General features: G+C 38.0%; 1 protein-coding gene across 3 annotated transcripts in view; it reads right to left on the bottom strand.

Annotated features, from left to right (window-relative positions):
- The window catches only part of AMPKalpha (AMP-activated protein kinase alpha subunit), a 170760-nt gene that overhangs the window by 38021 nt on the left and 106116 nt on the right, over window positions 1–26623 (bottom strand). The window contains exons 10-11 of one of the 3 annotated variants that reach the window (XM_067108014.1): window positions 23377–23466; window positions 12251–12381 (exon numbers count right to left, since the gene is read on the bottom strand). In XM_067108014.1, the coding sequence (XP_066964115.1) occupies window positions 12251–12381; window positions 23377–23466 (221 nt within the window). The remainder of the gene's footprint in view (window positions 1–12250; window positions 12382–23376; window positions 23467–26623) is intronic. The other 2 variants (XM_067108015.1, XR_010853811.1) reach the window with 2 other exon arrangements.

Raw genomic sequence — 26623 nt, 5'->3', positions numbered from 1 at the left:
GAAAGTCTTAGAAAGACGTGTTTAATTTTTTTTTTTAAAGTGAAGTAATCTTTTGAAAGATTGATATAATCTTTAAGCATATTTTTTGGTGGTTGGTGTATTTCCATTTTTGCATATTTCATTCTTATATGTCTGTGTTATCGTATTACTATAATTTTATAATTACTGTGTTTCAAAGTTTTGTGCTGGTGATTTCTTAACATTTTGTTAGTGCCTACCTATTATTGAGATTTTAGAAAATGTTTATGTGGATTCCAGTCAGTAATATTTTGGTGAATGTTTGTGTTTAATTAATCAGGTATATGCTTAAAACTTGAGTGATAGTTTTGTGAATTAAACTTGATTAACAATACTTAAATCTTACACTGTTGTTAATTAATATAAATCTTTTAAGATTGTAAACTCGACATATGACTTTTGAACTTAGAAATAAACCTGTTTGCTTAAAGTTTTTTTAAAAACACAGCGTTTCAATTTGACCACCAGTAATTAGAGACATTAATGAATGTGTACAAGGTAAGTGATGTATATGTTTGTTCACCTGAGACTTATCTAGGTAAAATAGAACCAGGGAGACAGCTACAGTGTTTGTTGAAGTGATACCCATTTTCCACTAGTCTGGATATAACTAATGAATTGTTGCCTCACCCATAACTTGATAAAGTTACATTGATTTTCTCAAGTGATAAGTAAGTTTATGGGATCACTGTACCTTTAGAGATTCAGTCAAACATCTTTGTTATGAGGTTTCAAGTATCTGGTCGATGTGAGGTAACTTTTTGGTATTATTTGTGTGATAACCAGGTGCTTGATCACTTTGTAACTTCATATATATAATATATATATATATATATATATATATATATATATATATATATATATATATATATATATATATATATATATATATATATAATTTAAATAAGCCTAGACTAGTCGGTGGCCTAGAATAGGTTAAGCGAGAACACTAATAAATCCTCTATTCTTAGTCTAAAGGTAAATTATGCTAGAAGCATTAACCTAAGCCATATAAAACATTAGCCTGGGTTAAATAAACAAATTAGTTTATAGCAGTTAGCTTGAATGGCTTGACATTCAAAAATTGAATTTCACATAGCCCTTGCAAAAGGACTAACAGTGTATAATAATACAGCTACATACTGGTGTCAAAATTAACCTAAATCTTAGTGTGTGTTTAAGTTAATTTAGATATTCAACACATATAACAATTGGTAAATAAAATATATTGCAGCAAGACACTGTAATCAAGTTGGCCTGTAATATTGAATATACTGTCTATATATGGATTACAGACAATTAGTATTAACTAGTTTCCAACAGAAACTCGTTTTATATCATTACAGGGCTGCCATTATGCAGGACCCTAAGGTTAAGTGCTCCATAGCAAATTGCTCAGTTCACTTTTTACCAGTGGGTACAGCCCATACCAACTGCCATGAGCATAGTCCTTACAAAAAAATCAGGAAAATTTGGTTGGTCACCAGATATGTGCAAAATTTGTAGTACACTCCTGGCAGCAAGTTTTCAGGATGAAACAGCTCATTTTAAGCTGTCTCGATGGGTCCTAGGGTTCAGTAGGAGTAGGAAGATGGAGATTATATCTTTCAGAACAAGATCTATGTTTGGGCCAAAACCCAGAAACATCAGTCCCCAGTAGCCCCCAGGTTAACCCTGTTGAGGAAGTGGAGGACTCTTTATATGGGAGTGACATCCCTATTAATGGACATGAAGTGGACACTGCCACTGAAACGGCTCTGCTGAACCAGGAACGATTAGGGACACAAATTTCAGCTAATCATGGGAGAAACTTTCCAGAAGAAAATCGATCCAGAAGAAAATCGATCGCCCCTGCAGCTATCAGATGCTGAAGAGGATCTTTCCCCCAAAAAGGGATACAGTACTAGGATCCACCTAACCCTGACTGAAATTACTACATTTTCAGAGTGGTATAGTAATTCACCCAGGACTTCTGCCCCTTGGTTAACAGGCAGTTACACTTCAGTTGCTCAAGCTCAGATTGCGCAAGCTCCCCCAAAAGGGATACACAGTTTGCTACATTTGATCAATTTCGTGAAGAAATTTTGAGTAACGTCAAAGATGTCCTTGCCACAGAACGGCAATAGTATATAAGGGACATGATTCCGAAAAAGTTAATTAGGTTAGTCTTAAACACCCCAAAGTGTAATAATTCTTCATCCTATAACCAAAAAGTGAGAGTGAATACAAATTCTGCCCAAACAGGGTTTGAAGTTAGAATTCAGACTGGAAACAACAAATCGGCCAGCTTGGACTACAAAACTTCGGATCAAAAGATAATAGGGGCAACAATATTCACCCCTGATGATACTGATAATCCTTGGCAAGATGTCTCGATGTGCATTTTCTCTCCCGATGAAAAATCATGATCAAAGTTGTACATGTAGAATTTTGAGACAGGGCAGTATTCCCTAATACAGAAAGGCACCTGGTACCACCTTCAGCAGACATTGAGAAACCACTAAAAGAAACGGTTCTCCTACCTGTACAGTTCCTCGTTGGACGAGCCGGTCGATTTGTCGGCTAGCACTCTGCTAGGCGAGAGTTTGAGTCTCTGGCCAGCCAATGAACAATTAGAGGAATTTATTTCTGGGGATAAAATTCATTTCTCGGTATAATGTGGTTCAGATTCCACAATAAGCTGTAGGTCCCGTTGCTAGGTCACCAATTGGTTCTTAGCCACATAAAATAAGTCTAATCCTTCGGGCCAGCCCTAAGAGAGCTGTTAATCAGCTCAGTGGTCTGGTTAAACTAAGGTATACTTAACTTCTCCAACCTGTGTTTATAGCATTAAAAGCTATAGAAAACACCCTTTACTAGGTTAATGGGGTATGCATCTCTACTGCTATTTTGGATTAGACTCAAATTGCTCGTTGAGTAGCCCCAGCCTTCAGTCCCTTCATTTTTAAAATAATCATGTGAAGGCAGATTTTCAGAATTTTGTAATGACTAGAAAAGGAGAGACAATGGTAGAATTAAAGCTATTTGCCAAATAATTTCACCAAAGAATGGGCAATGCTTCAACTCCCTTTTGAAAGGAAAAAGTTCCCTCTAGACATAGTTACTCAGCAGTTTGGGACCACTATAAGAAGAATCTCAGAGGGGACATCCTCAGCAGATTTTCATGCTAGGATCTGCCTCCTTAGTATTGTAACCTCTACCACATTGCTGGAAGTTGCTACCAAAAGGCTTCCAGAAGATTCCAGAACAATTTTTGCTGTTGTGGCCAAAAGTCTTGTAAGAACCCTATGGGAAGCACTCTATGACTTTCTAGAATGGCGCACAACAGCATGAATGGAAACACTGGAGGACTCCAACAAGTCACTCCCCAATGTGACTTCATTATTACACTCTAATCCCTTCTGTAAGGATGTGTTTGAGGAGTCTGTTGTGGCTCAACTGAATGAGCAAGCCTGCCAACAGAACTGTACAGTGTATGCCTCCTTGGAAAAGGGGAATTCAGAAAACAAAAAACCCAAAACTTCCCTCTACCCGAACCAAAAAGGGGCTCACTATAACCAAAAATCATATAAGCCTTCAGTCAACCCCAAAAGTTTCTCTCAAAATGAGGTAAGTGGTCAGAAAGGACAACTCCCTACAAAGGGACAACAACAGCAAGAACATTTTTTTCACAGGGTCCAGAGACACCCCTACTGGGGAAAAGGAAAAGCAACCCCTGGAATACCCATCAAGGGCAAAGGCAGAGGAAGAGGTGGATCCCAATAGGAAATGTATGGTCTGGGGTCTGCTTCAACGACATCACAGGCAATGGAAGTCTTCCCCTTGGGGGGGACAGCATTATTTTCACAGGCTGGGGTGGAAATAGTCTCATCCCCCTCCTTTGAAGGGGTTCCTCCAAAAAACCAGAACCCTCTCTGGAAGATTATGTGCGAGGGCCCTGTCAAAGGGAGCCATAGAGGAATGTGTACATTCACCACCAGCACATCTCTTCATTGTCCCCAAAAAGGATTCCTCCAAATGAAGAGTGATCCTCGACCTATCAACAGTGAACAAGCACAATGTTTGCCAAAAGTTTCGGATGACTACCGTTGCTCAAGTACGTTCAATCATTTCACAAGGGGCCTGGACAGCTTCTATAGATCTGAAAGATGTATATTGGCATGTCCCTATCACTGTTCCCTCCTGCCCCTTCCTAGGGTTCCGGATAGGGAAAGATATGTACAGGTTCAAAGTCTGCCCTTTGGGCTAAACATTGCCTCAAGAATTTTTACAAAATTAACAACAGTAGTTGTTCGAGAACTCAGACAAGAAGGAAAACATCTAATAGCCTACCTATATGATTGGTTAATCTGGGGGGCCCACAAGAAAAGTGTGTAAGAAACCTAAGAGCAGTGGTCAACTGACTCCAGTCAAAAGTTTTCTAATAAATTTGAAAAAAAAAATCCTGCCTCAAGCCCAGCAGATGTTTTCAGTGGCTGGGACTATGTTAGGATACTCTTCCCAGCCAATTGTCTCTCCCTATCAATACTCAAAACAGAATATGCAAAGACCTCAAAATGTTCCTTGCACAGCCCACAGTTTCCAGATGGCAATTAAAACGTACGCTGGGCCTGCTGCAGTTCGCATCAGTAATAGATCCAATACTCAGATTGCAACTAAAAAATGTGAACAAATTCTGGCTATCGCATGCAAAAAAAAAAAGATGCGAGACCAACCTCATCAAAAGAATAAAAAAGCTGGGAGATACTCTGACCTTGGACCCGGAAGGAGTCTTTGGCGAAACAGCCTGTTGTCACCCTGACTCCTCTGTCTGTACAAGTGAAAATACATACAGATGCCTCGTTGACAGGTTGGGGAGGACATTGGGAGGATTGTCTGGCGATAGGAAGGTGGTCAGCTACTCTGAGGAATTGTCATACCAGTTTCCTGGAGTTGATGGCTGTCTTTTATTCACTCAAAACTCAAACCTCCAAAGGAGACACATATTTTGTTGGTTCTAGACAACATGACTGCAGTGTTCTGCATCAAGAGGTTGGGATCACATTCACCTCCTCTCAATATGGTAATGCTAGCCATCCTTCGGATGGTTCAAGCTAGGAAGTGGCACTTAGTCTGCAATTCACCTGACAGACTCTCTATCACCGAAAACGACAGCCTCAACAGAGTGGAAGTTGGACAACCACTCTTTTCAAACAATAGCCAACATGCTTCCACAACCGCAAGTGGACCTGTTTGCCACATACGAGAATCACAAACTTTCAGTGTATGTTTCTCCGAACTTGAACAATCAAGCAACAGCATGAGATGCCTTCCTACAAGACTGGAACAACTGGAAGACAATATACCTTTTTCCTCTGCTATCCCAGATTTTGAAGGTTCTGAGTAAGTTTCTAACCCTCAGAGGAACCGCTTACTTAATAGTCCAAATTGGTCAAACAGGCATTAGTTCCTATTATTTCAACAACAGGCGAAGAGATCAGTTCCACCACCATCTGCTGTTCTATCCCAGACAGGAGGAGGAAAAGTCGTCTATGCATTCTCCTTTCTGAGCCAAGACCTTCATGTATGGATTTTTTAGTGTTTTCCGTGAAAAATACTCGCCCAACATTGCTAGGTGCCTAGTGCAAAAACTACACACATCATTCAACAATACCAGTCCGTACGGAAGATATGGTTAGATTATATCCATGCTCAGAGCCCAGTTGAGATCTCTATGGAAACACTTTTAAATTTTATCATACACCTTTTTGAAGACAAATACTTTGCTGTTACAAATCATGGCATATAAGACAGCATTAATGGAACCCCTGCTTTATGGTTTCAGTATTGACTCTAGGGTAGAAGTTGTCACTTCCCTTCTCTAGTCTTTTGCACTACAAAGACCTGCTCCTGAAAGGCTTCCAATTACTTGGTACTTCTGTCAGCCCTTCAATTCAGCGGATCCAACACAACCATAACTTACATACTGCAAAACGCAATCTTCTTGATTGCGTTAGCATCAGGGCTCTATTAGTGAACTGGACTCTCTTAGACAGGGATGATACATCACCCAAACAGTTGACCATCATTTATTATTGTCCCCTGGCCCATCATTACCAGCCAAGAATGAGAATCCTTTTAGAATGAAATCTATTTTGACAAGAAAACTCAATTTAGCAGACAAAACATTAGGCCCAGTTCAAGCACGTAAGGTTTACCTAGAAGTCATGGCAAACATCCCAGAAGGTCCAATTTTCCTACACCCCAGCACAATCAAACCACTCTCTCTTCAAGAGACTGAGAATAATTTTAGTGTCCCTCATTAAAAAGGCAAATCCACACTCCTTTCCTAGATCACATATGATATTAGGAAAGTATGTCTTTGGTCTTCTTCAGAAATGTCTCTTTCAAAGAAGTCTCCAAATGTACAGGGTGGTCATCAGAGACAGTGTTCTTAAAACATTACTGCCATGAGCTCGAACAAATTCGACTACACTGTGTATCAGTAGGTGGTATGGTTAGTCCTAACTCCATAGGTGCTACAGCTAACTATCGCTGGGGGAAGGTGCCACAATACTGCAACCAAACCCAGCATGCTTAGGTAAGTCACTGTAGAAATATACCCTGAAACATAAGTTTGTGTTTAGTTTCTTGTTATTTGTTACCAAAACCTGAGAGGTATTTGGAATAAATGAGGCTCGAAACTTGTGGCTTGACCTCAGACCAGAAAAGTTTTTTCTTTGGGGTACTGGGATTAAAATTTGAGAGCTTAAGCCATTTCATTACCTGTCAACTTCTTTTTAAAGCTCCTTGAGGATGAAACACACGACTACACTATCAAAAAACTGGTTTTAACATAGGAAAAAACTTGTTTTTGGTAGTCACTGTTGAGTCCTCAAAACCCTCCCACTTCCCTGACAAAAAGGCATGGGATTTAGGTGAGGGATCATCCTGCATTTACCAACAGAGTAATGGCTTCCTGGTCTCTTGCCAGTCTGTTGTCGACAATATGGCGGCCTGCTCATGCACAACAATCACTTCCTCTTCTGTCAAGTTTGACAAAGGAAAGAACCTGGGTACAGCTCCGCTGTAAGATAAGGAAAAGAGTCCCCTTAGCTTTGAGTCCATTACATACTCCATCATGTGTTATAGTATTTATCATTACGACACAATACCTGGCCATGGGACCAACTAACAGAGAATTCTTTAATATTAGTTTGGTCACCATGGAGCTCTGACATACCCAAGGAAGGTAACTCCTTGAAGACTCAAAAGTGACTACCAAAAATAGGTTTTTCCTATGTCAAAACCTGATTTTTTACACAAACAGTTACAGGAATAGTAGCTAACGAAACAAACCAAGAGAAACTCAGCACTTTTATGGACATTTTGAATCCTATTTTATATCCTTTAGTGTACTGACAGAAGACAGGCAGTACTAAATGATCCAATCCCAACATTATAAGTTGTAAGGGATGGTTAACATAAGCTTTCAATACTATACGGATTATTTGCAGTAGTATATACTGAAAGGGATGAAAGTTCCATAAACATTACTGCATAAAATTTTTGTACTACAGTAGTTGTGGACATAAAAAAAGGAATGAAATGCAAATTAGTTTACGTGATTCCACAAAAATATTTCCACATTCCGATTAGTTGCTTCTTTCTCAATAATTCATATTCATTGCACCTAAAAAATTCCAATACACAAAAGACAAACTAGCCTGTTAAAAGAAAAACAAAAAACACTACCAATTTCTGTTAACACATGGTTGCCATCAACAAGGGTCAGGAATCAAGACTTAAGTGTCTATATAAGTTAACTGGATGCATAAATGCACTTACCTTACAACATTCAGTAGCACTATTAAACACAGGATGTGATAATACGCAAACCTAATATGGCAATATATATATATATATATATATATATATATATATACCAGCCAGCTTTGTTATGAACATTCATAAAGTGCATTCATAGACCAAAATTACCTGTATAACATAACTGCAAAGTAAAAATGTTATAAGTTCTTAACTCAAAATTACACTAAATCATGTAATCCACATATTACTTTTAAAAAGTGAACCAAATGTGAACAGAAAGTGACTATATACATGTACTTTTTAGAAACAGACAGAAGAAACAGAAAAATTCCAAATTTAGAAAAAGCTAGTGAAATTCACTAGCATCAATAATACAGCAGCACAATCATGGATAAAAGGTGTACAGTAACACCATTATACCAAAGGAAGCTTTCATGAACAGAATATTCAAGATTTCTGTTACAGTATATAATTATCAAAAAGAAAACTACACATTAAATTGCTCATAAGTGTGTCACCTAGGACCACAATAAGAAAAAATACATGGAGTTAAACAGTGTACAGTACAGTACAGTACAGTATACCGTATTATGAAAGTGGAAAATTAAAATTATTGCTTCGTGCTTGCAGGGAATGGAACTGCGGCCCTTTTCATAATTGTATTACTGCATTTTGGATATCAAGCACCATCTAGACAACATGCACAAATAAATATTTGCCAAAGAGGAAAATTCAATAAATTTCAAAATTCTTATGTCCTCTAACACACACTGCAAATTATGATGCCACAAAACTTTAAAGTATATGGCAGATGAAGCCACAAAACTTTAAAGTATTTGGGAGTTAAAGCCTTTGAAGGAGTCAAGAATTTATACGGCCAATTGTACCACCATACTGACATCTGAGTTCAGACACAGACTTCCACGTGAAGTATGGATTATAAAACATTTTACCGTTCTAAAACTTTTAGATCTGTTACACTAAAAGTTGTTTAATACTTCAAATATGCTGGAAAACTACTTCAGCAACAGGATATCCATTCAGTTTTTAACCTAATTACAGTTTTGCACTATCTAATACCTAACATTCCAAAGCTTTGGAACTTCATCACAACTTCAGATGATTCATATCTACAGGTAACCTCAGCTGCTTGTGACTTGAAAGTCACAGAACATTTACAACATTATGGGAAACTAAGTATTATGCCCAAGTACTGACTTTACCAATGACCAGTAGGCTCACAAGAACATTCATGCTATATGTAAGTTGGTTGAAATAACCTTATTAACTAATGGGGCTGGCTAAACCCAGCGCTAAAGGGCAGGGATGCAAATTCCCTGAAAGTCAAGTACATAACATACCCCAGTTACTCAGTAAGTTGGCATATTTAATCCCAAGACCTTTCCTGGTACCAAGCTACAGATTTCAAAGTAACACTTGCAATCTTAGGGCAACACAGAGCATTTATGTCCAATTACCAAATAAATGTAAATCTTAGTTTCTTCATCTAAACACCTTCAAAGGTCAACCCAGTAGTTTTCATTTATATTTCTTTGCATAAACACCTTCAAAGGTCAACCCAGTAGTTTTCATTTATATTTCTTTGCATAAGTGTTCAGGGTGGCAACATACTTTGTCATCTGTCCTAAGTCCTTAAGATGAAGCACAAAAGTGAAAGGAACATTTCTATCTCAGTCAATGACAAATTTAACATGTATTACAGTTAATTCAACATTAAAGTTAATCCTTAACAAGTCAAAAACAAGAAGTTTTTCATGATTAACCCTTTCAATGAGTGAAGGGATGCTTTTACTGTATTACCATCATCTCATCATCATTATATTATTATTTTGCACAATACCTCAACTATAGTAAAGCCAAATTCATTGACTCTCAGAGCTGGCTCAAAAGATCATTCTTAAATGAAGTAAAATCCGGGAAACACACGAAATTAAGAGAGTAGGTCAGGAACAGAGGATACAGATGACAAAGTTAAAGATATAAAGTGACTTAACTGGGGAATAAAGGGACACTGAGACATTCAATTTTGCCTACATCATACCATTCACAGCATACTACTGCATCACTTCTCTGTGGAATGATGGAATTTGTGCCAAATAATGTATCACACAAACTTATATATAAGGAATCTCTACCAGCTTGGTAAATAGTGTTTCCAAGTTTGAAAGAAAGAGGCAGGAACACTCTTTCCAGCAATGATTTGGACCATAAATGAGCCTTCACAAAACTGGACATCTATACGACTTGTCACTTTCAGAATGGTAACAAAACTTCTTAGTATGCAAATTAACCAAAAGATAAAAATTCAAGACAATGCATTCAGCCACTATTCTTATCCTTAACAAACACTAATAATTTGGATTACTGAAGATTAAGGCCATAACTCATGTTTATATTTAATTTACAACAAATATTTGAGAAACTTTACTGCTTGTATTTCTCAAATTCCCAATAGCTATAACAACTGCTAAATTGAAAGATATGGTAGTGCTTACCAACTGAAATCTTATGTTAGCAGTCATCTAGTTAACAAGGAAATCTAATTACCTCCCTCATTAGTCAGGTACAGCAGGTATTTTCTGCAGTACAAAATTTTCCTTAACCCCTTGTGTCCTGATATGATTTTGTGAGGCATAATAGATATTGGGTTCGATCCAGATATCCTCCTGTGAGAACCACTATTTCACGCCATTTTGCAGGATAATATTCAGACCACCTGAATTAGCCATAAATGACTTATGGCAACTCTTTTGGCAACACTCACACCTCAGCTTAGTGATACAGGAAGAATAGTCTCCAATGAGATTTCACCAGGAAAGGTACGAAAGGTACTACATCTCCCTGTCCAAGGGTATCTTATACATATCAACCATATATGTATTCAGGGATTGTTGCTGGTTGCAGTTCTTATCCTTTATGAAATGTCAGCTGTAACTGTAATTTTTCAAAATAAAGTGTAAAAAAATATTAGAAAGAACATGGACAACTCGCTAAAATTAGCCTGGTAAAGTGTCTCAGAAAAGAGGCTCTGCACTAGGTTGGAAATAGCCACTTTCAACTTCCTGTGAAAGGTACAGAATTTTTTTACATTTTTTGTATACCATGTGCATTTGCATATCTTCCTCTTTCCATTGATGTGTTTTTTAAATTAGATGACTTTAAAGTCTGCCCGCTCTCAGAGTTTTGTTAATGCATATTTAGCCCAGCCTGCAAGGTTAATAAAATTAATGGCAGAGCAAAACTCTACAGAAGCTTCCTATTTATACACAGAGAGGAAATGGAAAAATCAATGTTTCTCAGGGAGACTGAAAAGAAGCTTACATCTGCTGCAACATTCCACACTTAAAATTACTCTTAAGCATGGTTCACAAGTAACCAATCAAATATACTTAGAAGTTAGTAATTACAAGAAAAGTTCTTGTATTATTCAAAAGAAATCAGCTCAACATCAATTTAAAAGTTTTAAAACTTACAAAGCAGACAAATTAAGAGGGGTGTCAATAGGAAAAGAACTGCTATACAAACAGCAAAATACAAACCAAAGCAAGGGTCTCATAAGAAACCTTATATTGGTAAAGAAGTGTGGTAAGGTTTACTGTCACCAATTTCTTAACTTTGCACAAATATGGCATGCAAAGATTAATATAACCATACAAAAGATAAAATTCAAGAAAACATATAAGTACAGTTCAAAATTTTGACTGAAATTCTATGAATGCACCTTGTGAGAGTTCAACTGCTTTGTTTTTATAAGCTTTTTTATGAACTTTATAATGAATACTTCAATTTAAAAGGCCATACTAGACTGCTTATAGCAAATACTGAAATGATTATAATAGCTTGTTCTTTCCCTCTCAAGAAAGGACAACAGCGAGCAATTTGAATAGTAAAAATGTTACACAATGCATTTATTCATTTAAAATGTTAATAAAGCCCTCAGAATATGGAAAAAGTATCAATTCTGCCATGCTCAGTTTTGCTCACAAATAACAGATATGAAACATGAAATGTCTAAAGGTATCACTACTTGGTATATGCCATTGAACAACTAGGGAGTGCTGTTCATTTTATAATACTTGTAATTACAGTAACTTCATTTCAGGATTTACAAAAGCATTACTGAAAATGGTACCATTTCACCTTAAGGGCTGGCACAACTGTCAAACTACTGGGACACACAAAATATAAGTCAACAAGCTAACTATCAAATATATCAGTGAGATAAACAATCATGCTAAAAATTCATTACACTTGGGTAAAGGGCTACACAACATGACCTGATACAAGAAATATTCATTTGAATCTTACCTCAGAGGTTTGAAATTTTCAACTCACCTTCAAAATTTGTGGATGAGACTTGAAAAGATAGGAACTTCAAAAACAAAACTAAAGGGACACTGACCATTTTTGGACTTACGCGCTATACGCTCAGGATGAGGCTTGCAGCTACTCGGACTTGAATCCAGTGGGCTGAAAGCTGGTGTTGGTGGATTATTTGGTGGTGGAGATCCAGCTGAATAGAAAGCAGAAATACTGCAAAAGAGAAATATTTATAATGGATATATGAAAGCTATATGGCACCCAAACTGCTTACATGAAAATCTCCTGTATAGTTGACAATTTTACACACATGAAACCAGGTTCAAGACAAAATCTTCCCTAATGTACTACAGTTAATAGGACGTGAGAAAAACTGGCCACAAAACTAATGTTCCAAAAATTACGAGAAACTATTCTCTACTTATGTGAATATTAAAAACATAAAAATAGTTTCATATTTGGCTTCAACATGCACTCACAATTTCTGAAAAATTAACATTCACGTAAAAATAAAATACATTCATTCTAAGAGGGTTATTGACTTGCATGATTGATATAATTTAAAAGGAAATATAGCTTATCAGTCTCTTAACCATTGACTGCAACGAACCACAAAATTAATGCAGCAATTAATCTGTAAAACATTATCCCGTGTTTCCAAATACTGTGCATGACTTCAGATTGGTATGCTTGTACAGCAATATTTATTATTGTTTATTATTTATTTTTTATTTTATTAATGATGTCAGTCGTATTTCTAGACTACATAGGGCTGACGCAATGGATTTACAGTATTCCTAAGAGGTGAAAATTGGAGTAAGAACAAGTTACAGAAGTTATCAAGCTTTGTGAGAGGCCAAATGGAATGAAGGAAAATTAAAAGGCAAAAACCAATGCAGTTAAAGGACAAAGAGATGTTGCAGAAAACTTTCAGTACTGCAACACTACAACATGCAAGGTATTTTGTATGAACTTATCAAACAAGATGTTTCTCTCAAGATTTTAATGAAACTTCCACCAATGTTAAATTCATTTTTATACACCATTAACACAATAATATTCTTTATCGATTTAAGCTTTGCTTTTTCTGTACAAAACATGGGTTACATGAAAGTATCCCTTACAGTGAATCTTCTGAATAGTTTGTATAAATACAGAGGTCATTCAGTCAATCGTTTTCCTTTCCTGAAAATCTAATTCAGAACCTAATATGATGCAGTTTGAAAATGTGTACACTTACAGTATTCATACTCCTCTAACAGTCTGGTATCCATATTCCATATACATCTTGAAATGTGGAGCAATATATGAAATATTAATAAAAAGAAATTCCAAAAATTGACTAAATTTGCTCTTATGAAAACATTCTCTGCTAAGTTCTTCCATTAGACACCCAAAGGTAATGATTACCTGTATATAGTTTCTTTCACTGTTATCCAAAGTGACAACTTGCTTACACAGCCAGTGTAAAGCTGGCAAATATTTTAAAAGGACAAAACAAAATACACAATCATAAGCTTTCCTTACGAGACTTGTGCAAATGAGAGAAATACATTTCATTTTCAGCAAACAATCCACCAAGTTGAAGACTATTGTCTCCTTACATAACATAACCTTTGATAGTCCTCTTAACTGAGCTAAGATAGCTATCTGAATTGGTAGAAAAATTTTATTTTCATGATAAAATTAAGTTTCATATATACTTACCAAGTAATTACATAGTTACGGTTTCCGCTTGCTCTTCGATAGTTTAGTGTAAGTGACAAGCCCCACCCACCAATGGGAGTACTGGAAACGACTTGGCAGATAACCTCATTCAGTTTATGCCCTTATGTCCATGAGAGGGGAGGGGGGAGGGCTCCAGTCCATAATCACTTGGTAAGTATATATGAAACTTAGTTTTATAATGAAAACACTTTCATATAAGTAACTTACCAAGTAATTACATAGCTGAATACCACACTGACAGGAGGTGGGATGCATGGACATATTCTACCCCAAAACATAATTTATGGTAATATCTTTGAAATAGAAAAGTTGCTAGCACTGAAAAAATTGTTTGTCATTTCCTTATTTGGTAAGAGAACTACTACAGGTAATTACTGCCTCTGGTTGGTGCTCAGCTTAACCTGTAGTGGCATGGTGGCATAGCCATGGAGCTCCTCTACTAAAGTGGGAGCTTTGCAGTGAAGGATATGTCCAATGGCTAGCAAAGCATCAATAAGTACTCTTGCTCGGGCACAGTACCACAATAAAAACCAGACAATGCTTTCATCTACACTGAAAACACCACACCCCATCCTCTGGGATGGGTGGGTACTCCAGGTACATTGCAACCCCTGGCTCCTGAAAATTCAACACCCTACTCTAAGGCAAAGAGAGAGTAGGAGAAAAGAGAGATTCCTATGCTTGCTCCCCCAATATCATGTCAGCCACTGAAAATGGACCAGTAATTTTCAAACACTGTTTCAATTTCTTTCAAATAGTGAGACGCAGAGATCAGTTCTCACTTCCAATTGGCCAATTGCATAATGGAAGTGAGTGACATATGTGCCTGAAAGCTAAAAAGGAGGAGACTCTCCTGACGTCATGAGCTTTCACTCTAAAAGTAGGCAGAATGTCCTCCTGAAACTGAGAGTGCTCCTCAGAAATTAAGTCTCTGATGAAGGACAATGCGTTCTTAGTTGGAGGGTGAGACGGGTTCTTGGCAGAGCACCAGAGGTTACTGGATGGCCCTCTGATCTTCTCGGTCCTGCTCAGGTAACACCTTAAAGCCCTAGCAGGACATAAAACTCTCCTTCCTCAGAGCCAAAGTATCCATTAAGGTCTTAATGGAGAAAGAACGGGACCAGGGCTTGGAAAGGTCTTCGTTCTTGGCTAAAAATCCAAGGGTAAACAAGCAAACTGTGTCTCCTTGTGGAAAAATTTACCCTTGATAGATATTTTGGAACTCGCTAATATGTTATCAGTAGCCTAAGGCCATGAGGAACAGAGACTTCCGAGTAAGGTTTCTCCAAGAAGAGGAATGAAAGGGTTCAAAAGCAGGACCTGTCAGCCACTCCAACACTATGTCCAGATTCCAGGAGACTGGATCTTCATTTCCTGCTTAGGCATATCAAAAGTCTTGATGAGGTCATTAAGATTTGGATTGACGCAAGATTCAGGACCCGTGTTTAAACACTGAACTGAACACAGCTCGAAACCCCTTAATGGTGGAGGATGAGAGATTCCTAGATCTCCTCGCATAAAGAAGGAAATCAGCAACTTGGGTCACAGACATCTCCGAGGAAGAAACACTGAGTCTAAAACACCAGCTTCGGAAATTCACCCACTTAGCCTGAAAGACACGGCTAAGAAATCGACGCCGTCTTGCTATAGCCTCTGCAGTGCGCCTCCAAAACTCTGACACTCTGACAAGCTTCTGGACAGTCTGAAGCCTGTCAGGGCAAGAACGGACAACCCTTTGGCATCTCTTACAGTGAGGCTGTCTGAATAGACATGGTTTTTAGGGGAAGGAATCTCAGAAAATCCACCCACCACTGTAGCAGTCCCTGGAACCATCCTTTCATGGGCCAGAATCATCATAACGTTGCGATGAGCCCAAGAATTGTTCGGCACTTCCTTGACCATGTTGAAGGGCGGAATGGCATAGCCCAAGAGGACTCCTCAACCTAGAACCGAGGAGTGGGCTCAGAGGATCAAGGGCTTTCCTTTTGAAAGTCTACGTTTGGACTGCCACCACGTCGGTCCAACTTGTTTATATGGTTTATGGGAAATGTGTAGGTGTCTGGTTGTGTTTCCATGTCCCAGTTGGCCTACAGGAAGAATTGCAAAACTCTCATGAGAAGTTTGCTTAACTTGACGAACGTCTTGATGAACGATAGAGTCCCAGTAGGCTCATCCACTGATGGGCTGAGCAAGATGAAGGGACTAGGAACTTGTGGACTGTCTGAAAGCTGGCAATTCTCTTAGCAGACAGAAAAAACCCGAAAAGTCCGAGAGTTGAGACTCATCCCCAAATAGAGAAACTTTGTGATGGGGTCAACTGGGGCTTCTGAAGGTAGATGATAATTCCCAGTTCCTGAGAGAGGGCTGTACAAAACCTTCATGCGCCTTTCCTTGAAGAGGATCGAAGAGGTAAGTCATCCAGATATAAACTGATGTTAATGCCTACTAAATGAAGTCATTTGCTAGAGGTGCGAGGACTGAGTAAACACTTGAGGTGTTGCAGAGAGGCCGAAGCAAAGAGCCCTACTCTGGAGATTTAACTGGCGCCATGCGCTCGGGTGGCGCCGGATGCTCTGGCAGCCCCAAGGCTTGGATGGCAACGGGGGCTCAGGGAGCACCAGGTGCTCTGAGAGAGAGAGGCGTTCAGACACTGACATGGGGCACCTGAGTGTGTGTCCTGGAAGATGAACCTTAGATACTTCCTGGAGTCCGGATGGAAGGGAAAATGGAAGCATGCATCCTGCATATCCGAGGTTATCATCCAATTGCCCTAGAGAATGGATGAAAAGACTGACTGGTTCATCTCCATCTGAACTTTGTCTGCTGGACGAAGAGATCGAGGTTGCTTACATTGAAGACTGGTCTCCAAACCTTGATGATTTGGGAACACAACCAGATGGTACAAGAAACCCTCTGAGTTGATGTCCTCAACTTCTTCCAAGACACTCTTTCAAAGGAGAGAGGAGACCTTCTCCAAAAGCGGCCGAATGTTCTCCTGAGCTTCTTGAGTAGGCCGTCAAAATGATGGGAGAAGGGACCAAAGGAGGGTTCTCCATGAACAGAATGGAGAAGCCCTCCCTCGGAACCTTGACAATCCACTGTTCTGTCCCTATGATACCCCACTTCTCCCTAGACTCGAGAAGACTGGCTCCCACTTGTGCACAGAGGACTTCTTCCTCATTTCTTGGGCAAGGACTTGAGCTCCTCTTGATAGTTCTTTTCCAAGTGGGACCAATCTGCCACATGGCATCTGTTGCCCATGCTAGAGGGTCCAGGGCCTGGGAACAAAAAAAGAGGAAGGCAATGGTTCCTAGAGGTGGCAAACAGGTCCAATGTCAGCCTGCCCCATAGTATCACAGATTCCAATAGACCAGGGGATCTCAAGTCCACTCGGTGGGAAGAACCCACTATTAGTCGGCTCAGATCGTCGGTCAGAATATTTAGTTTGCCATGAAAAAATTGAGTGACTAGACTCACTCGATTTGATCTGCCTACAGTAGAAGGTCTCCTGCTGTCTGGCAGAGAGAAAAGAGTGAGAGCCGCCTTGCTTTCATATGTATGTTAGGGCTGTGGTATGGTCTGAATAGACTGCCACAGTCTTGTGAACTAGGGTCGAGAAGCACTGAAGCCCTAAAAGAATAGCTTTCAGCTCTCTGATGTTGATGTGAAGATTCTGTCTTCTGGAGACCACGTCCTGGAAACTTCCCAGTTGAGACGCAGGCATTGGATAGGGTCCTAGACTGGACTTGGGCTTACTCCCACAAAAGGGATGTTGTTGGAGAGGAGAGACTGTCTTATGAACAAACATGGACGAATCCTGGAGGTGTTTGGAAGAATGTGCCAGAAGATCCTAAGTCGACTTCTACTGAAGGTCCAATTCTGGGTTTGAGTGACTCCTTTAGTGGAACAGGAGCACCCAAAAATCTTTCCTTCAAAAACCCCAAAGAGAAAAGCGCTGCAAGTTCAAGAGAGCCATCCCTGAAGGTTTTGTTTGCATGAGAAGGGTCTCCTAGCCAGTTTCGAGGTGAAGCCTCGACAAATAACTGCAATCGTCAATCTTCTAGGCTAGCGCTCTCACCATCCAGTCCAATGAACTGAAAGCTTCAAACAACTCCAAGAGGTCTTGACAAGGAGGTAAAGTTCTACCAACGAAAAACAATTTTCGCCAATAAAAACAGCGAGTGTCGGGAAGAGGGAACTTCCCCGGTGGCATAGGAAAGAAACTTCCTATGGATTAAGCGCAAAGAAAACCAAACTTCAAAATCTCCTTGAGTGTCTTCCTAGAACCCGAGGAAAGCACCATGTGGGGAGCCTAGGTCTGCCATCTGGATGGCTCCTCATCAGGCAGGTCAAGATAGGTAGGGCTAGCAGGATCCAAAAAAGAGTGTGAAAGCTCGCCCACAAATATGAAGGAGAGCTGCATAGGCTGGGAGACCCACAGTCAGAAATGGGCGCTTGGCACTCTAAGCAGGAGATAGATATTGAAGTGTTGGCACCAGGTGCTCAGGAGCTGGTGCCAGGTGCTTGGCAACTGGTGCCGAGGAGTGCTCGGGAGCTGGTGCCAAGTGCTTGGGACTGACGCCGGGTACTCGGAAGCAGGCGCCAGGTGCTTGGCAACTGGCGCCAAGTGCTCGGGAGCTGGTGTCGGGCGATCCAAAACTAGAGGCAGATGCTCACATAGCTGGAAAAGGTTGAGGATTGAGCCTGGCTCCTTAAACCACTAACTGGGCAGTGAAGAAGAGTGGCCAGCATTACCTGCTTGCCTCTTCCATGAAAAGAAAAATCTAGAAAGCACTTGTGGCACTTACAAGTCAGGGTTGGAGTCTTGAGAGTCGGATGGCAACTGACACACATCTACAGAGACTCGTTTCTAACGGCTGTCTGTCGAAGCCTGGGATCGATCGACAGGCTTGGCTGATGGGGCGACTACCCATGAGCAAAACCCGCTGATTCCCTTGGACCTCCGGTATGCCTCCTCCCAGGTTTAGGGAAGTCTGACAGGGACCTTTGTCTAGGAGAATCGGTGGGACAAGCAGCCACATCCTCCACTCCCACAACACTTTCTCCTGTCAAGACACCTTTCCAGTGGCTGTCTGCCGATACCTGAGAATGCACAACAGGTTTGACTGAGGGGGCACTGACCCATGGGCAAACCCCACCGACCTCCCTTAGACTTCCAGTATGCCTCCTCCCATTTAGGGGAGTCTGACAGGGACCTTCATCTAGGAGCGTCGGTGGGACAAGTAGACACCTACTCCACTTCATTGTATCACTACTAGATTAAAGTCTTGTTAAACCTAGACTCGAGACTGGCAATGGCATCCGGTTCAGAAGCGAGGGAGCCAGGTGCGGGAGAAGGTGGATTAAAAATAGGAGAGCTAGTAGCAGGTGAAAAATTAGAAAAGGGGAAGAAGGAATAGCAGAGCTATCTTCTAACCTAGGCTACAGTTTGTTACCTTTCTAAGATTGCTAGGGTGGGGACAGGAAAAGAATACAGCTCTGCCATATCTATTTATCCCTTTTAATCTCACCTTCGAGGTTAACCCTTAAACGCCGAGCCTCTATTTACAAAAATGTCTCCCCGTATGCGGTGGCGTTCGGGAGTTAGCTCAGCGGAAAAAAGTTTTTTTCAAAAATCACAGCACGCTTAGTTTTCAAGATTAAGAGTTCATTTTGGCTCCTTTTTTGTCATTGCCTGAAGTTTAGTATGCAACCATCAGAAATGAAAAAAATATCATTATCATATCTAAATATTGAAATATATGACAGTGCAAAAAAAATTTTGCATATATAATTTTATACAAATCGCTGTGAGCAAAACGGTTCAAGCTAACAGGTTATTTTGTTTTTCTTTGTATTGTACACTAAATTGCAATGATTTTGGTATATAACAAATTGTAAAACGATCAAAGCAACACAGAGAAAATATTATCACAAAATGATGCATGAATTGTAACGCCGACGTAAAAAATTTTTTTTTTCAAAAATTCACCATAAATTGAAATATTGTGCTAGAGACTTCCCATTTGTTGAAAAATGAAGCTAATTGATTGAATATTACTAGACTGTAAGTGTTTTAGCTTACAATTGCAGTTTTCGACCATTTCGGTCGAGTTAAGGTTGACCGAAAGTCAAATTTTTTCTATTTATCGTGATTTATATGAAAATATTTCAAAACTGATAAAAGCTACAACCACAAGCTATTTTCCGTTGTATTGTACATGAAATTGCACACATTTTCATATATAAAAATTTATGTAACAACTAATATAAAACGGTGCAAATATTACGACAACATGACAAAAGAATTTCTGAGATGTTCGGCGAGTTACGCACGTGACAGACATAAGGAAAATGTTTTTTTCAAAAATTCACCATAAATCGAAATATTGTGCTAGAGACTTCCAATTTATTGCAAAATGAAGGTAAATGATTGAATATTACTAGAATGTAAGAGTTTTAGCTTACAATTGCGTTTTTCGACCATTTCGGTCGAGTTAAAGTTGACCGAAGGTTGAAATTTTGGCAGTTATCGTGATTTATGTGAAAATATTTCAAAACTGATAAAAGCTACAACCATGAGCTATTTTCTGTTGTATTCTACATGAAATTGCGCACATTTTCATATATAAAAGTTTATGTAACGACTAATGTAAAACAATGCAAACATTACGACAACGTGATTTAAAGAATTTCCGAGATGTTCGCAGAGTTACGTAGCAGAGACGTAAGGAAAAAGTTTTTTTTCAGAAATTCACCATAAATCGAAATATTGTGCTAGAGACTTCCAGTTTGTTGCAAAATGAAGGTACATGATTGAATATTACTAGAATGTAAGAGTTTTGGCTTATAATTGCATTTTTTACCATTTCGGTCGAGTTAAAGTTGACCAAAGGTTGAAGTTTTGGCAGTTATCGTGATTTATATGAAAATATTTCAAAAGTGATAAAAGCTACAACCATGAGTTATTTTCTGTTGTATTCTATATGAAATTGCGCACATCTCCATACATAAAACTTTATGTAACGACTAATATAAAACGGTGCAAACATTACGACAACGTGACGAAAGAATTTCTGGCGCGGACGTAAGGAAAAAGTTTTTTCAAAACTTCACCATAAATCGAAATATTGTGCTAGAGACTTCCAATTTGTTGCAAAATGAAGGTAAATGATTGAATATTACTAGAATGTAAGAGTTTTAGCTTACAATTGCGTTTTTTGACCATTTCGGTCGAGTCAAAGTTGACCGAAGGTTGAAATTTTGGCAGTTATCGTGGTTTATATGAAAATATTTCCAAACTGATAAAAGCTACAACCATGGATTGTATTTTGCTGTATTGTACATGAAATTGTGCACATTTTCATATACAAAACTTTATGTAACGGCTAATATAAAACAGTGCAAAAATTACGACAAAATGACGAAAGAATTTCTGAAATTTTCGGCAGAGTTACCGCGCGGGCGTAAGCAAAAAGTTTTTTTCAAAAATTCACCATAAATCGAAATATTGTGCTAGAGACTTCCAATTTGTTGCAAAATGAAGGTACATGATTGAATATTACTAGAATGTAAGAGTTTTAGCTTACAATTGCGTTTTTCGACCATTTCGATCGAGTCAAAGTTGACCGAAGGTTGAAATTTTTTGTAGTCGACGTACGGTACATCCACTTGGCACCCAACAGACAATTTTAGTCGACGTATGATACGTCCAGTAGGCGTTTAAGGGTTAATCCCTTGTGTTACGGCTTTACCTGAGATCTGTCACTTACTGTACTTCGTTTTCTAAACAAACAGCCTTGAGTAAATTTTGGTTGTTCGTAATGAATTTTCTTTCTGTGTGCTTAATGAAACAATAATCATAGTTCTAATAATATCATAATGTGTTTAATATATTAACACTTTAAATTTGTGAGGGTGGTTCGGTTGGAATAGCTTTTCAAGCCATTTGATTATTATCTGTATTCTGTTTTAGCAGTTATTTATTGGTTACGTGATTAAATTTTTTCAGTGCCTTGGCAGATTAAATAAACTATTTTCATCTTTTAGAAGAGAAAAATAATTTACCATTAATTACACAGCCCCTTCTGGTTTCTGAGAATGAAGACACTGACAGTGGAGAGATCTGATCTGCTTTGCCTATTCCTCGGGCTATCCATACTGTCCACATGTGTCAGTGAAATTGAGGTTTGGCAGTGGTGGCTAAAAATTATGCCATATCTCTTTGTTTTTATGAAAATATAAAGGTGGTTTAGACGGAAAATATGTGAAGTCAAATACGTTTTCGTTGTTACCTTTAAATGAATAAAAATTGTTTTTTGTTTGAGCAGGCTCCAACAAGGCAAAATTTTTAATCATAACAATGAGATGTTTGACACTGCAGGAATTCCTTACTTGCCCCACCCTAGCGATCTTAGAAACGTAAACGGACTATTGGGTAGAATACTAGGCTAAGGGAAACTCGTTCCTAGGCTCTAAAGGCCACTTTCCTTTCTCTATCCCTCTCTAACTTGTCTAGTTGAGATTAAGTACCTTCTACTCTTGCTAATCATTGCATTTAGCACAAGTTTTCTCACTACTACATTTCTGCCCCCTACATTTACTGCAAGTTGTATGAGAATCATATGAAGATTGATTAATCTGATTTTGCAACTTTCGCTTCAATAGCGAAAATCAGTGAGCTTGAATCAGACATTATAATAACCATGGAACTAGAGGAATGATCCTGAAAGCTATTAAAGTTTGAAGGCTACTCAAAAAAGTGATAACACTTCACCAAAATCCAGCCATACAACTGAAAATCAGTAAACAAAAGTTGCAGCAAACCCCCAATGTTACTCGAGAGCCAGCAGAAACAGAATGAGGTTTTCTACTAAGTCGTTTCCAGTACTCCTGTTGGTGAGTGAGGTTTGTCACCTACACTAAACTATCGTAGCACTACCACAATTTTTAAAATTAAAGCTGCCAAGCAAGTGGAAACTATAGCTATGTAATTACTTGGCAAGTTACTTATATGAAAAATAGTATTTATAGATCCTGCAATGGCAAAAATGCTTAAAAATCTGTCTCTGGTAAAGTTTAAGCTAAGCATTCAAGTGTTCAGAAATGTTACATTCACCAATGAACTTGAGTTTTCTTAACATCCTAAAAGAAAGGAAAATTACTGCCATACCATAAACTCCTGAGCAAAGCATCCTAACTTCCATAATTTATTATTATTTATACTTGAACAGTTTACACATTTACATAAAAATGGAAAGTTTGTTCTTTGTGCATGCTTGAGTATTTTTATTACAATACAGTATTTAGTTAATTATTTTCTTACAGATTACATGGTACCCCTCATTGGTAATTGTTTAAATATTTCATAAATACAGTATGCCTTTATGGTAAATTCCTTAACATTAATTTAGCATGAGTTAAATTGCCACGATTCCTTTTAGTCTGATTAAAGAAACGTATGCATCTTACAGTCTTCACCTGTTTTGCTTAGCTTTACGAGTTGTTGAATAAATTTCTCCCAAGAAAGTCATCTCTGTTGCTTGCCAAAGTTGATTAATTCCTGTCTTGCTGTCAATCCATATAACACTTCATAAATTTCTATTAAATATCTTAAAACCAACAATTAAGCATCTTTTACAAAGAAGCCTGTAAAACTTATTATTACCTTAACATCTAATTGTGTTATCTGTTAGTCACTCACATTTTTTTAATGGTGAGGATGTCTAATATACTGTATACAAAATGTAAGGCTATACTCTACAAAATATTAAGTTCAACTGAAAAGCAAAATTTGTTACTGGTGGCTCTGCAGTGGCAAAATAATGATTTTTTACTCTCAAAAACATATCTTGGTTATGAATTTCACAGAAACTTGCTTTGAAAGAGAAATATGTGCAACCTCAACATATATACTGTAGAGTATCACAAATCTGTAATAGGTACTAGAGAACAAAGCTATATAACGATATCAAACAATATTTCTTCTGGTTTATCTGTGGTAACCAACCCAATACCAATATGAATGGCAAGATTTGTTCATTATGTTTGTATGTGATAAACCCTACAACATTTAACTCAAACAGGGAGAAAAAATTACAACAAAAATATTGATCCCCCTTACCTTCTAACTTTAAGGAGAACTGGGTATGCCATGATCTATTTGCAAATGTTCACAGATACATGATTAAATCCACCACTATACCTTAAAATTCACATAGCAACTCAAAAATATTATTTACTTTAATTCTCCATTTGCATAAACAAGACAAATACACAACCAAATTTTTGGAAACGGAAGGTAGTGCACCTTTTATAATCCACAAAAAATTCAGCGATCAAACTTGAAATTTCAGCCTACCAAATTAGATTACTAGACAGCTACATATGGCACTGTTTCACTAAAACTGTACTAATGAACATGCTTCCTTTCTACAAATATACTTTTTTATCTATCACACAAATGTACATTTAATACACTATGTAAAAAATTAAAGTCGAAAAGTTTACTAAAATGAAATAATCTTGCTGACTCTTTCTTGTAAAGTACACTGTACTATATTTACATTTGTTACATATTAAATAAAAAATAATACTGAATTCCTGAAGGTTTCTCAACACAAATTTAAGCTACATTACAACCTTATTGCATTCAAAATCTTGCATTAATAATTACTTACATTGGCAAATTCAACAAGGATTTTTCCATATATACACATACTCTCCCCCCTTTCCTTGCCTCATAGTGCAATGGTAGTACACTCAGCTCATAAAAGGTAGAATTAGCATTTTTAACTGGATGTTATAGGTGTACTCCCTAAATTTCAGTAAGCCCTTGTTAACTGAAGGAGTGACTTAGGTACCTGGCACTGTGGATCTCAAAGAGAGAGAGAGAGAGAGAGAGAGAGAGAGAGAGAGAGAGAGAGAGAGAGAGAGAGAGAGAGAGATTTTCATTACTCATTCCAAATGCATACTGCCAAAACACAAGGGCTCTAGTTGGCAAGGGCCCCAACTAGATAATCCTCACCCCCCTAAGGTGATATCATTCATTAGACTATCATTCTCTCTTTCTGTAGTAAGTTGTTGTAATTATATAGGTTGGAAGGGTGTTGACCTCCCATCTATTTTTCACTTTTATTTCTCAAAAAAAAAAAAAAAAAGTGTGAGAGAGAGAGAGAGAGAGAGAGAGAGAGAGAGAGAGAGAGAGAGAGAGAGAGAGAGAATGAATTTTAATTACTCATTCCAAATGCATACTGTCAAAACACGAGGGCCCAACTAAATAATAAATAATCCTCACCCTCATTCTCTCTTTCTGTAGTAAGTTGTTGTAATTATATGGGTTTGAAGGGTGTTGACCTTCCATCTATTTTTCACCTTTATTTCTCAAAGGTTGGATGGGGGTGGGAGGAAGGCATTCCATCTTTTCTTCTGTGCTACATAAAACTGACATTTATCTTAAAATGATCACATTATTTACTTTGTGTATCATTATTTTTAAATTATATCCTTTATTGTGGTCCATCTGTGTATTGTTTTCATCATGTTACTGTACCCTAGTCACAACAAAAGACGTATTACACCTCCCCTCAGTGACCCAACCTCAGCTTTATCTAATTATTAAGTAGTTTAACAGGACCAATGAGCTAATTAACTTAAGAGGGATTTATCTTTACTAATAATAGTTCTGATTTTATCAAATTACAGTTTTTTAAGTTTTAAAATTGGACTGATTAAAAATGGGGACTGACAAACTTTTTCTTGAATAGTTTTCAAAGCTTGACAAGTGTTGTCCATTATATTCTGGACATTGACAAAAAAATGTTTTACCTGTTAGTGTTACTCTACATTCTAAATATGCAGGGACTGGATAATGTGAGTTACTCATAAAATATTCATTGGTCAAACAAGAGTAACCGATTCTTGGAAGAGTCAAAATTACTTGTTTTTCTCATTTTTTTTTTTTTTTAGCTGTAATGAATTTCATATTCCAAAATTGGGCTACTCTGCTTTAATTCATTACTATCAGGTTCATTAATCTATATATTCTACCATTAATTGACCCAACGCATTTTAGGGGTTATTCTGTCACTAACAGAATTGTCTACTTGCTGATCTCATCACAGTCATTGCAGCTTTGGCTGCTTTGTGAGCTCCCTCATTTCTTTATTCTTTTAATGCTTCAGTGGGCATGAATCCAGTATATTACCTCATCAAATTTGTGAAGTGAAAATCTATTTTGTTGTGCAAGGCCATTTCTTGGATTATAATTTTAATGGGTTTCTGTAGCGTTTCTGTATATTGCTTGGTTAACCTTTATTTCTTACATTTTCAAATGAATGTTCATGATGTTCTGGGGTGTATGTACAGTTTTTGGGTAAATATTTTAAGTGTGTTCAAGTTGGTACAGAACCTTATGCATAATCCAAGTAAGTAGTTCTATTATTGGACGAAATTTTATATTTATATTTTTGCTGTCTCAAAGAGTCTGTTGGCTCTGAATGGCAAAGGCGAGTGTGACTACTCAAACAGAATCTCCCTGTTAAAAAATCTTTTCATTGGTGAATAACTTGCCAGTATTTTTACTGCACTACACAATATTATTTAAGTCACAATGAAGAGTTGATGGTTCATCACTTTCAACTTGGATGATAGTCTGGGTAAGATTTATACACACTAACAAACATTCAGAGTCCCTCATTAAGAATCGGATCCAGACTATTCAGGGTGG

The sequence above is a fragment of the Macrobrachium rosenbergii genome, chromosome 8 (genome assembly GCF_040412425.1).
Source record: "Macrobrachium rosenbergii isolate ZJJX-2024 chromosome 8, ASM4041242v1, whole genome shotgun sequence".
Lineage (NCBI taxonomy): Eukaryota > Metazoa > Arthropoda > Malacostraca > Decapoda > Palaemonidae > Macrobrachium > Macrobrachium rosenbergii.
The sequence above is the reverse complement of the archived record's forward strand: the minus strand, read 5'-3'. Positions and strand labels throughout refer to the sequence as shown.